Source organism: Rhinoraja longicauda, chromosome 11, assembly GCF_053455715.1.
Source record: "Rhinoraja longicauda isolate Sanriku21f chromosome 11, sRhiLon1.1, whole genome shotgun sequence".
Lineage (NCBI taxonomy): Eukaryota > Metazoa > Chordata > Chondrichthyes > Rajiformes > Arhynchobatidae > Rhinoraja > Rhinoraja longicauda.
The window spans coordinates 19,259,359-19,272,678 of NC_135963.1; the positions used below are offsets into that span (position 1 = coordinate 19,259,359).

General features: G+C 44.7%; 1 protein-coding gene and 1 non-coding gene across 3 annotated transcripts in view; both read left to right on the forward strand.

Annotated features, from left to right (window-relative positions):
• Positions 1 to 8,218, forward strand: part of LOC144598349 (small ribosomal subunit protein eS8) — a 412,789-nt gene extending 404,571 nt beyond the window's left edge. Inside the window, exons 1-6 of one of the 2 annotated variants that reach the window (XM_078408411.1) lie at positions 2,740 to 2,857; positions 3,538 to 3,644; positions 4,147 to 4,246; positions 4,350 to 4,525; positions 5,398 to 5,527; positions 8,064 to 8,218. In XM_078408411.1, the coding sequence (XP_078264537.1) occupies positions 2,854 to 2,857; positions 3,538 to 3,644; positions 4,147 to 4,246; positions 4,350 to 4,525; positions 5,398 to 5,527; positions 8,064 to 8,173 (627 nt within the window). In that variant the 5' untranslated portion in view covers positions 2,740 to 2,853 and the 3' untranslated portion in view covers positions 8,174 to 8,218. Of the gene's footprint in view, positions 1 to 2,739; positions 2,858 to 3,536; positions 3,645 to 4,146; positions 4,247 to 4,349; positions 4,526 to 5,397; positions 5,528 to 8,063 lie in introns of those variants that run through there. The other variant, XM_078408410.1, reaches the window with a different exon arrangement.
• A 138-nt stretch (positions 8,219 to 8,356) lies between these two features.
• On the forward strand, positions 8,357 to 8,488 carry LOC144598427 (small nucleolar RNA SNORA35). The gene has a single exon (XR_013547870.1). It is a non-coding gene; the product is annotated as a small nucleolar RNA SNORA35 (small nucleolar RNA).
• The last annotated feature ends 4,832 nt before the right edge of the window (positions 8,489 to 13,320 follow it).

Genomic DNA, 13,320 nt, shown 5'->3' on the forward strand with positions numbered 1-13,320 from the left:
TACTGTCCCACAACCATTGTCACTTAGCTTCTCCCCATTTGATGCTCCATTATCTGAAATTCCCTCCAAATGCCCTGTGGTTCTTCACCTAAGCATGCCTTCAACCCAAAAGCTGATGCAGGTTTGGTCACCTCCACAAACTTTTCCTTTTTTTCTGTTTTCCTACCTATCTTAATGACTTCATGAATACTTTCTGCATTGAAAGTGCAAAGTGAAGAGTAATATTTCAAACCTTTCCTTTGCTCTCAATTGTACAAATTACTGAGGAGACAATATCACATTTATTTACAACATGTCAATGCAGAATGACCAGTTCTGCTATACATGTGCTTTTGAAGCAATTGACTACATGCATCACCAGCCCATCTAGTTAAACCTAGCTCCCTGCATTATGTCCAAATGACATAAGTTCATTCTCTACTGTGAATGGTAGGAAATTGTCATAACTTCAAATACACTGAACTTGATCCTGGTCTCAGTCCCTCCCTTTGCAAATGGATGCTAGATTTCCTCATCACTAGACCTCCAGCAGAGCAACACCCCCCTCCTCATTGTTTAATTTTGCACAGGTGCACAAAGCCGTGTGCCCTCTACTCTATACCTGTGACTGGCAGAGCACAGTTCAAATGCCATCTATAAATTAGCTGAGGACACCATTGTGCTCATCCGATGGTGAGTCAGCATCGAGAAAAAGATAAACAGCTTGTTGAGTGGTGCCACAACGACGAAGTCATCGGACAAAGTCAGCATGGATTTACAAAAGGCAAATCATGTCTGACGAATCTCATAGAATTTTTCGAGGATGTAACTAGTAGAGTGGATAAGGGAGAACCAGTCGATGTGTTGTATCTGGACTTTCAGAAGGCCTTCGACAAGGTCCCACATAGGAGATTGGTGTACAAACTTAAAGCACACGGTATTGAGGGTTCAGTGTTGAGGTGGATAGAAAATTGGTTGGCGGACAGGAAGCAAAGAGTAGGAATAAACGGGTCCTTTTCGGAATGGCAGGCAGTGACTAGTGGGGTACCGCAAGGCTCGGTGCTGGGACCCCAGTTATTTACAGTGTATATTAATGATTTGGACGAGGGAATTGAATGCAACATCTCTAAATTTGCGGATGACACAAAGCTGGGTGGCAGTGTTAGCTGCGAGGAGGATGCTAGGAGGCTGCAGAGTGACTTGGATAGATTAGGAGAGTGGGCAAATGCATGGCAGATGCAATATAATGTGGATAAATGTGAGGTTATCCACTTTGGCGGCAAGAACAGGAAAGCAGAGTATTACCTGAATGGTGACCGATTAGGAGAAGGGGAGATGCAACGTGACCTGGGTGTCATGGTGCACCAGTCATTGATAGCAAGCGTGCAGGTGCAGCAGGCAGTGAAGAAAGTGAATGGTATGTTGGCATTCATAGCAAGAGGATTTGAGTTTAGGAGCAGGGAGGTTCTACTGCAGTTGTACAGGGCATTGGTGAGACCGCACCTGGAGTATTGTGTGCAGTTTTGGTCCCCTAATCTGAGGAAAGACGTTCTTGCCTTAGAGGGAGTACAGAGAAGGTTCACCAGATTGATCCCTGGGATGGCGGGACTTTCATATGAAGAAAGACTGGATAGACTAGGCTTGTACTCGCTGGAATTTAGAAGACTGAGGGGGGATCTTATAGAAACATATAAAATTCTTAAGGGGTTGGAGAGGCTAGATGCGGGAAGATTGAGGATTAAGGATAAGGGGGAAGTCTTTTAGGACCGAGATGAGAAAACATTTCTTCACAGAGTGGTGAGTCTGGAATTCTCTGCCACAGAAGGTAGTTGAGGCCAGTTCATTGGCTATATTTAAGAGGGTGTTAGATGTGGCCCTTTTGGCTAAAGGGATCAGGGGGTACGGAGAGAAGGTAGGTACAGGTTACTGAGCTGGATGATCAGCCATGATCATATTGAATGGCGGTGCAGGCTCGAAGGGCCGAATGGCCTACTCCTGCACCTATTTTCTATGTTTCTATGACATCTTGCTCAATGTCAATAAGACCAGGGAACTAATTATAAGCTTCAGAAAGGGTAAGTCGGGAAATCATGCCCCAGTTTCTATTAGTAAGTCTGGCGAAGAGGGTTAGTAGCTTGATATTCCTGGCAGTTAACAATCTCAGATGTCTATCCGAGACCCATCATGTGGAAGGCATGCCAGCACCTCTGCTTTCTTAGGTTTGGAGACATTTGGCATGTTACTGAATACTCTTCTACAGATGTACTGCAGAAAGTATCCTAACCAGTTGCATCATGGCCTGGTATAAAATTCCAATGCACAGGAATGCAAGGGCAGCCAGCTATGCAGCCAGCTATTGAAAGCATCTATATGAAGCCGTGCCTCAAGAAAGAGGCATCTCATCACAGATCCCCACCATTCAGGTAATGTCCTCTTCACTGCTACCACCAGGCTGCAGGTACCTAAGCCATAAGTCACACACCACCAGGTTCAGAACAGCAAATTTCCTTAGTTTGCCAGGTTCCTGAACCAACCTGTGTGACTCTATGAATCAATGGGGTTTGGGGAGAGAGATAGATCAGCCATGATTGGAATGGCGGAGTACACTTTTGATGGGCCGATTGGCCTAATTCCGCTCCTATCACTTATGACCTCATGACGTCCCGGCATAGTCCGCTGCCTTGCGTAACGTGACGCCTTTCGCTCGTTCGGCACGTGACGCGGGCAAATCGTCACGCCCGCGAGTCACGTGATCCGTGGTGTCTCTCTTTCCCGCGTTACGTCACGTGTCCTCCCGTCTGATTCACGCGAGTCTTCGAACCGCCTTATCACCCAGAAGGCTTTGCGTGTCCTCTTTCCAAGCGACGCCTGAGAATGGGTACGTGAGGCTCTGGGTCTGCCGTTTACAATCCGCGGCAATCCGCCGCTTCTGTCGGGTCGGGGTTATCAAAATGTCACAGATTACGTCCATGTAAGCTTGTAGATGAGTGATGAGCTCTATCTGGGGCACAACCCGGTCGAGATCTGATGATATTTTAGTTTTTAATGTCAGGAACTCCGGCGGTAGGTGGAGGCCGCCAATATGGCGGCCCTCTGGGCCAGGAGATGCTGAGCGGAGAGATGCATGTTGCTGTCCATTAGTTTGCTGACTGGTAGTGCAGCGAGCACTGCAGCTCTGGGTGGAGGGAATTGAGGTGAAATCAAAACTACCGGGTGACATTAAAGTGCTGCATTTGGGGGTCACAGATCTGTGTATTCAGAGTCAACAGAACTGGCCGTCCTGATTTAGGAATATCAGAAACATCTAGATTAGGGCGTTAAATTGCAATTAATTAAAGATATTCTATAATAGAACGTGAATTTTGATTATTGCAGCTTCAGAATCAGAACTGCAGAAGCGATTATCTGTAATTCAGCAGGTATAAATGATGAAATTCTTGTAAACACCGAATATATCTTGGAGAGAATCACCTTGGAGAACTGAATACCTGCTGTTGAGTACCATCTATTTGATTTGCTCACATGGAATGGCAGTTTATTAACAATGATTTGTTACAGGTATATCCCGGAATAACTGGCATAAGCGCCGCAAGACTGGAGGTAAAAGGAAACCATACCATAAAAAAAGGAAGTATGAACTTGGACGTCCTCCAGCAAATACCAAGGTATAATACAGTTGTCTAATTGTGACTATTGCACATAGATAGTCCTCCAGGTAAATGTTGGATGCCTTTCACAACTTATTGCAGTGTGAATGATGAGTATTTGGCTTTTTGATAGGTGGGTTTGTATTGACTGTTCTGGTCATGTTTGTGCCCACCAGTGTTTCTTTGTCATAGTTACTCTGACCACACTGCTTGAATTGCCTTCCTCCTTTCTGAATTTTGAAAGGGCAATTTTCAATATTTTAATAGAAATGTCGGGTTGCATCTTCTGCAATTGAATAGCTTATTTTATGCTAATCAGTCCAGAATGATCCTCATTTAAATTTAAACAACTTAAAACAAAAACCTTTTAAACATAATGCATGATTTTACTTACAGATAATTGTGCTCATGCACTTGGTGTATTTATTTTGCACCGAGTCAGGATAACTTGCTTTGAGTGCCTTCTGGAGATTTCATTGTCTTTCGCTTTTAAATTAGTGACATTTTATTCTGCCTCCAGATTGGGCCACGTCGTATCCACACAGTGAGAGTCCGTGGTGGAAATAAAAAATATCGGGCATTGAGGTTGGATGTTGGAAATTACTCCTGGGGTTCTGAGTGTAAGTTTCTTTTGTGGGATGTCTGTAGCAAGCTTGTCCTTACTTGAAGTAGAATTTTTCTCATCACTTCTAAACCAGTGCTAAAATGTCTCTCACTTTGCAGGTTGTACGCGAAAGACCAGGATCATTGATGTAGTCTACAATGCCTCCAACAATGAATTGGTCAGGACAAAAACATTAGTAAAGAACTGTATTGTTCAGATTGACAGCACTCCTTTCAGGCAGTGGTATGAATCTCACTTTGCCATTCCTCTTGGTCGGAAGAAGGGTGCCAAGCTGGTATGTCCCGCAATAATTTTGATTGCTATGGTCTTGTAACTATTGCAGTTTACTTTTGTGCTGTTTCATCTTTTTGCCTTGAGCATAGAACAGAACAGCACTAGAACTGGCCCATCATCCCCGTAATGCATATCAAACGCGATGTTGGGACCAACTCATCTACCTGCACATAATCCGTGCCCCTCCCTTTCTATGCGCTTATCCAAGTCTTAAATACCATTATCGTATCTGCCTCAACCACCACACCAGGAGTGTATTCCTGGCACTCGCCATGCTTTGTTTTTTTAAAAACTTGCACTGCACATCTCCTTTAAACTTTGCCCCACTCGATTTACAGTTATGTCCTCTAGTATTTGATTTCCCCATCAGTTCAACCTCTCTATAGTTTATACTTCCTAATCCAGGCATTATTCTGGTAAACCTATCTGCAATCCCTCCAAAGCCTCCACTCCTTCCTATAATGGGTCGACCATAGTTGCACGCAACACTCCTAATGCAGCCCATCCAAAGCAGCATCATGCCTTCCACTTTGTGCCCCGATCTAAGAAGTTTTCTAATCTTCCATTTCCATTATTGGAGCAAAAAGTTACAGGGGAATAGCTTTTGTGTAGATCTATTGTGGGATGTAATTCATTCGATGGGATGAGTACCTGAAAGAATATAAATGTGCAAATATTAACCCTCAATATTACTTTATCATTGGATTAAAAGTGATTATGATAAGCAGCTGTGTTTTTTCTGAGGGGGAATATAGTTTAAAATATTCAATTGATGCACTGTGGCATTTTATTACATTGAAATAGTGGGATTTGACCGTCCTGACTATAGTTAGATTCCAATTTTGTGACAAAAGAGTGCTTTGCTGATTTCAGACACCTGAAGAGGAAGAAATTCTGAACAAGAAGAAGTCAAAGAAAATTCAGAAGAAATATGAAGATCGAAGAAAGAATGCAAAAATCAGCTCACTGCTAGAAGAACAATTCCAGCAGGGGAAATTGCTTGGTAAATCATTTAAAATGTTATCACATAATATCCCTTGGCAGAGAAGATCCTAGGATTTGCACATTGATACAGTGATAGAATGATATACAGTGTGAAAACAGGTTCATGCAGGCCAGGTTGCCAATAGTTTTAATTGTACCTGCCTTTACCACTTCCTCTAAGTTCCACATACCCACCTCCTTCTGTAAAGGGCGCCCCCATTATTTTATTCACACACTAAATCTATGCCCTCTAATTTTTTACTCCATGGATAAAAGACTAACCGCCATTCACCTTATGTATGCCCTCCTAATTTTACATACCTCTATAAGGTCACCCCAGTCTAAGGTAGACACAAAATGCTGGAGTAACAGCGGGTTAGGGAGCATCTCTGGAGAGAAGGAATGGGTGATGTTTCGGGTCGAGACCCTTCTTCAGACTGGTGGGGGGGGACAAAGAAAGGATATTGGTGGAGACAGGTAGACAGTGGGAGAACTGGGGAGGGGAAGAGAGGGACAGAGGAGCTATCTAAAGTCAGAAGTCAATGTTGATACCGCTGGGCTGTAAGCTGCCCACGCGAAATATGAGGTGCTGTTCCTCCAATTTGCGGTGGGCCTCACTATGACACTGGAGAAGGCCCATGACAGAAAGGTCAGACTGGGAGGGGGAGTTGAAGTGCTCAGCCACCGGGAGATCAGGATGGTTCAGGTGGACTGAGCGAAGGTGTTGAGCGAAACGATCGCCGAGCCTGCGTTTGGTCTCGCCGATGTAGAGAAGTTGACATCAGCGGGTCAGGCAGCATCTCGTGAGAGAAGGAATGGTGCAGTTTTGGGGCGGGACCCTTCAGTCCTCTATGCTCAGTCCAAAAAAAACCTCCAGCTTATCTGGTTGCCCCACTAGTCTGGGTAAAGTCTTGTATACTTGTAGCATGATGTTTTAACTCTTTCAATGCCTTGACCAATGAAGGCAAGCATAACAAACATGTGTAAGAAGGAGCTGCAGACGCTGGTTTAAACCGTAGATAGACATAAAAAGCTGGAGTAACTCAGCGGCACAGGCAACATCTCTGGAGAGAAAGAATGGAGATGCTGCCTGTCCTGCTGAGTTACTCCAGCTTTTTGTGTTTAATAACAAACATGTTCACTAACCCATCTATCTTTGTTGCCACATTCAGGAAACTATATTTGTACTTCGATGCCTCTGCAATTTATTATGCAAATCCTGGCCTGGTTACCAAAATTACCTCCTTCATTGTCCACTATGCTGCCAGTTTTGGTGTCATCTACAGATGTACTAACCATGCCAATTACATTCTTATCTAACAACAGTGAACCCAGTATCAATCCATGTTGCGCACTATTGGTCACAAGCCTCCAACCTTCCATTCTTCTCCACGACCACACTCTAACCATCAAGCCAATTTTGTATTCAATTGTTTAGCTCATCTAGGGTTGCATGAAATCTATCTATCTGACCAGCCTACCTTGTGTAACTTGCCGTATCTCGTGTTAGGCTTACCAGCCTGTAGTTCTCTGGCTAATTCCAACCAAACACCTGAAGATTTCGCTGCACATAATGTAAATGTTGCCAAATTCATTTGCCAGTATTTAAATTTTCAGTAGATGGCTTTGTAGACGTGAAATAATATATAATAATATATTCCTTTATTCGTCCCACACCGGGGAAATTTACAGTGTTAACAGCAGCAAAGTGGAGAGCAAGAGATCATTCATTATAAATAAAGATACATAAATTGTCATCGGTTTTCTGTGTTCTTAGCTGTTATTGTTGACTCGTCTGCTGGGAGCAGTGCTGGTTGTGCATTTGTGCTGCAGATTGGATGCAGCTTGAAAATGTATTTGGGTCCTGCTTTGCACACATGGCCAAATTTGGTCAAACAGCATACTTGCTCAAAGCCAATCATTTGCATTATTTGCTGCAATGTCGGTGTACATGACACACTAATGGCATGATTTGAGACCTTATGGATAAACTAGTTGCCTGTAAAGATAGCTGGTGAATAAGCAGGAATTTCTATATTTGGTCTGGATGTGTCCCACCCTTGTTTAAGTCATACAGTTTTTATTTGTTAATGCTATGGCTGGTGCCACACCTTCACTAGGATGTGAATATTTATTTGCAGTCTATGGAGGGCCTTTTTTTTTTTTATTGTGACACTTTCATTCCATTAAACTAGTCGGTGGTCGACCCATGAAGTTGCAAACAATGTAAAGTGAGCCGAGGTTCTAACTATTGTCTGTATCCATTCTGTGTGCAGAATAGACATCCGAGCATTTGTCTCCAAAATGATACTGGTCGTCCATTCCTTCTCTCCTGAGATGCTGCCTGACCTGCTGAGTTACTCCAGCGTTTTGTGAATAAATACCTTCGATTTGTACCAGCATCTGCAGTTAATTTCGTACAGCACAAGGTGCCTGGTCACATGCTGATTTGAAACTCGTATAAGGATATTGCTTGTTCACAGCACTGATCAATTTATGAACCAATGTAATATCAAGATTAAATCCAGTTAATTAATGATGTTTTTTTTTTGCAGCTTGCATAGCTTCAAGACCTGGTCAGTGTGGCAGAGCTGATGGCTACGTTCTTGAAGGAAAAGAGCTTGAATTCTACCTGAGGAAAATCAAAGCTAAAAAGGGCAAATAGACCTTGTTTGCTGAAAATGTGATTTAATAAAACATTTTTCAACTATTTCCATTTCTTTTAATCCCATAAGAGGTTGACATAAGACTTAGCAGTGCACCTTAATTTGTGTTTTCCAGCAACTTAAAAGTTACGTAAAAGCAATGGCAATCTTCGTGTATGGTTACGATGATAAGGATGGTTCTTATGCACAATCTAGTGACTTGGTGCTTTTGCTGTGGCATTCCAAGACTCATTCTTGTGCAAGATCAAATTCCTGTTTACAGAAAGGTTGAGCTTTTATTCGTAGCTTCGCCTTTTCGAAGGCAGGAAACATTTTTTTTCACGTGGTAAACTATTGAGTTTCTTTTAATATTATTTCCATAAGAATGAGATTATTGATTGTAATGTGGGTGATGCTGAGAAATTAAAAGATATGTTCACCTTTGAGATTACACTATTAATTCCTGCTGACTATTTGACTCCAAATAGTCAGTGGTAATTAGAGGAACAAATATGCTGGGAGATTTCAAATAGTTGCAAGTGTTAGTGAGTTTTTTACTTTTCCCAATATTGACCGGGGAAGCCTAGTGTTCAGGGCTTAAATAGAATGGAATTTGTAAAGTGTGTTCAGGAAAGTTTCCTTGGGCAATGTTAGGGTGGCTCTTCAAGGTACAGGACAATGCTTGACCTACTCTTGTGATATAAGGAAGGAGCAAGTGACAGCCAATTCCTTCTCTCCTGAGATGCTGCCTGACCTGCTGAGTTACTCCAGCATTTTGTGAATAAATACCTTCGAGCACTTCGAGTTGGTGAGCATTTTGGGACCAGTGACAATAGGTGCGGGAGGAGGCCGTTCGGCCCTTTGAGCCAGCACCGCCATTCAATGTGATCATGGCTGATCATTCTCAATCAGTACCCCGTTCCTGCTTTCTCCCCATATCCCCTGATTCCGCTAGCTCTCTTGAATGTATTCAGAGAATTGGCCTCCACTGCCCTCTGAGGCAGAGAATTCCACAGATTCACAACTCTGACTGAAAAAGTTTTTCCTCATCTTTGTTCTAAATGGCCTACCCCTTATTCTTAAACTGTGGCCCCTGGTTCTGGATGTGGTGTACCTCAACCTCAACTGGTCACTGCCTGCCATTCTGAAAGGGACCCATTTATTCCCACTCTTTGCTTTCTGTCAGTACTCTACCTCCAATACCATGTGCTCTAATTTTGCCCACCAATCTCCTATGTGGGACCTTGTCGGAGGCTTTCTGAAAGTCGAGGTACACCACATCCACCGGCTCTCCCCTGTCAATTTTCCTAGTTACATCCTCAAAAAATTCCAGTAGATTAGTCAAGCACGATTTCCCCTTCGTAAATCCATGCTGACTCGGAACGATCCTGTTACTGCTATCCAAATGCTCCACAATTTTGTCTTTTATAATTGACTCCAGCATCTTCCCCACCACTGATGCCAGACTGGTCTATAATTACCCGTTTTCTCTCCCTCCTTTCTTGAAAAGTGGGATAACATTAGCTACCCTCCAATCCACAGGAACTGACCCGGAATATATAGAACATTGGAAAATAATCACTAATGCGTCCACAATTTCTAGAGCCACCTCTTTAAGCACCCTGGGATGCAGACCATCAGGCCCTGAGGATTTATCAGCCTTGAGTCCCATCAGTCTACCTAAAACTTTTTCCTGCCTAATGTGGACTTCCTCCAGTTCCTGTCACCCTAGGATCTCTGTCCACTAGAACATCTGGGAGATTGTTTGTATCCTCAGTGAAGACAGATCCAAAGTACCGGTTCAACTCGTCTGCCATTTCCTTGTTCCCCATAATAAATTCCCCTGCTTCTGTCTTCAGGGGACCCACATTTGCCTTGACTATTTTTTTCCTCTTCACATACCTTAAAAAAAGCTTTTACTATCCTCCTTTATATTATTGGCTAGTTTACCCTCGTACCTCATCTTTTCTCCCCATATTGCCTTTTTAGTTATTTTCTGTTCTTTAAAAGAGTCCAAATCCTCTGGCTTCCCACTCTTCTTTGCTATGTTATACTTCTTCCCTTTTATTTTTATGTTGTCCTTGACTTCCCTTGTCAGCCACGGGTGCCTCTTACTCCCCTTAGAATCTTTCCTCCTCTTTGGGATAAATTGATCCTGCAACTTCTGCATTATTCCCAGGAATACCTGCCATTGCTGTTCCACAGTCTTCCCTGCTAGGGCCTCCTTCCAGTCAATTTTGGCCACCTCATGCCTCTAATCCCCTTTGCTATACTGTAATACTGACACCTGATTTTCCCTTCTCCCTCTCAGAATTGCCTTCTCCCAGGTAGGCTCCAGTACAAGCTGTTCTAAGAATCCATCTCGGAGGCACTCCACAAACTCTCTTTCCTTGGGTCCATTACCAACCTGATTTTCCCAGTCTACCTGCATGTTGAAATCTCCCATGACCACCGTAGCATTACATTTGTGACATGACAATTTTAGCTCCTGATTCAACTTGCACCCTATGTTGAGGCTACTGTTTGGGGGCCTGTAGATGACTCCCATTAGGGTCTTTTTACCCTTACAATTCCTCATCTCTATTCATACTGATTCTACATCTCCTGACTATGTCACTCCTTGCAAGGGAGTGAATATCATTCCTTACCAACAGAGCTACCCCGCCCCCTCTCCCCACCTGCCTGTTTTTTCTGTACGTTGTGTACCCCTGAACATTCAGCTCCCATCCCTGGTCCTCTTGTAGCCATGTCTCAGTGATTCCCACAACATCTTACTTGCCAATGTCTAACTGAGCCTCAAGCTCATCCACTTTATTTTTTGTACTTCGCGCATTTAAATACAACACTTTAACTTCGGTATTTACCTCCCCTCTCACACCGGACATACGCTGCAGTCCTTTTACTTTTAAAATAGTTGTGGAAAGGACAGGACACACTAATGGCACCTATCACTTGTCGGTTGTCCATCCCTGCCTCTTGCATGCTTTCTCCCTCTATTCTATTAGTCTGAATAGTATCCAGACATGAAACATCTGTCCATTGCCCATCACTGATGCTGCATGACCCAGTGAGTCACTCTAGCACTTTATTTTCACTTGGCACTCACATGGGCCCTGGCTATGCCTGCCTCTAAGGTACGTTGAGCAATTCCTGTACCAGACATACACTGGCCCTATCTGCTACATGGATGATTACATCGGTGCTATCTCCTGCACCCATGCAGAACACATGGACTTCACTGCCAATTTCCATCCTGCACTTGGACCATCTGTCACCTCCATTGCAGGTGAAATCGAGTGACAATTATTATAAATCGTTTGACTCAACGTTCTAGCCTTTTTCCCACCCTGCCTCCTGCAAAGACTACCCTCTAGTCCCAATTTCAACTATGCCGCATGTGTACCCAAGATGAGGTGTTCCATACCAGGACATCCAAGAAGTCCTCATTCTTTAGGTAACAAGGGTTCTATCGTCGATGTGGCCCTCACACTTGTCTTGGTACCTCACAGTTCTGCTCTTGCACCCCCTCCCCTCAGTCAACAGGGACACAGTTCCCCTGGTTCTTTCACCTTGTCTCATATAACACTTAATTCTCTGACATTTTCGCCACCTCTAACAGCATTCCACCACCAGTCACGTCTTCCCATCTCCACTCACCAGGACAACATTGAAACTCGTACACGACTAGGATGGAGATGGGATGGAGAGGGGGGGATGCAAGGGTTACTTGAAGTCACTGCTGGGATGTAAGCTGCCCAAACGAAATAGGAGGTGCTGTTCCTCCTATGCGCATTTGGCTTCACTGACAATGGAGGAGGCCTGGGACAGAGCTCTGTGGGAATAGGAATTAAAAGTGTTCATCGAAAACATACTTGCTTGACAATAAAACACTCTTGACTTGACTAGTCAGAGAACTAGGGTGGGGAGAGGGAAAGCAAAGGTTCTTGATTAATACAGGGTGTCAGAGGTTATGGAGAGAAGAAAGGAGAATGAATGAATAGAGTGAATGCACGGCAGGCCAGGTCACGGACCCTGACCCGTGCTGTTACCACGCAGCACCTACTGGCATGCCATGTCCTGCACTTTGCTGCAGGCAGCTTCCCGTCTTCTCCCATCAGCCTGTCTCCGGCTCCCTCCCGGCGCTCCGCGCGTACCGACACCTCTCCCTGTTCCTGCTTCTCACTCCAGGTTTGGCACCCCTTCTCCGCACCTCACTTCCTGCGGTTCTTCGGCCCCTCGCTGCTCCTGCTGGTCCTCCAACCCTTCTCCCCGATTGCCATCTCCGTCAGCTGGGGTCCATTTCCCCTTGGCCAGCACTCAACACCTCAAGGCTGGGGTCGCCAAGCAGAGTCGTGGCCTGCTTGTTACTCGGCCTCCGCTGCTGATCGGCCTCTCCACGACTCCTCTTCCTCCTCCCCTTCAGGCTCGACACTCCGCTCGTCTTCCACCGCCTCCTCCTCCAAGGCCATCGAGCACGGCTCCCTGGGCCCTTCGCTCCAGCACTCTGCCCCTGCAGACCTCCAGGCCCCTCGGCTCGGGTTCTTCCCACTGCTCCTCTCCCAGCTCACTCAACCCCATCCTTTCCTTCTCCTCTTCTCCCCCTGGCCGGGGCCCTCTGCTTCTCGGCCGTGCTTTCCTGGCTCCCTTCCCGGCCGCGTTTCCCCTTCTCCTGCCGGCTGGCCAGACGTCTTCCCAACTGCTTCTTGCGTCTGTGGGCTTTGCAGCCCTTTCCCTGGTTCCTCTTCCTTCGGAGCCTCCAGCTTCTTTCTATTTTTTTTTAATTGGCCTTTTGGCGGCTTTTTAAAGGTAAGAATGTACCTGTTGCATGTATTGGTAGTGTAGGCTGTAAGCTGCCATGTCCTCCAGATGGCTTGAGCGACTCCATGCGTCACGCACTTTGACCTTACGTGCAATCACCTAATAAGTTTATTGGCCAAGTATGTGCATATACAAGGAATGTGCCTTGGCGCTCCGCTCACAAATGACAACATATACAGTTAACAATTAAGAATAAAGCATAAACACATCAAAACAATAAGGATACAACATTACGGTCTAAACATGTGGGTGAAAATAAACCAGAGCAAAAAAGAAACTACAGAATGGAGTTAGGAAGAGCCAGATGAGCCATAATGGACAATAGGTGCAGGAGTAGGCCATTCGGCCC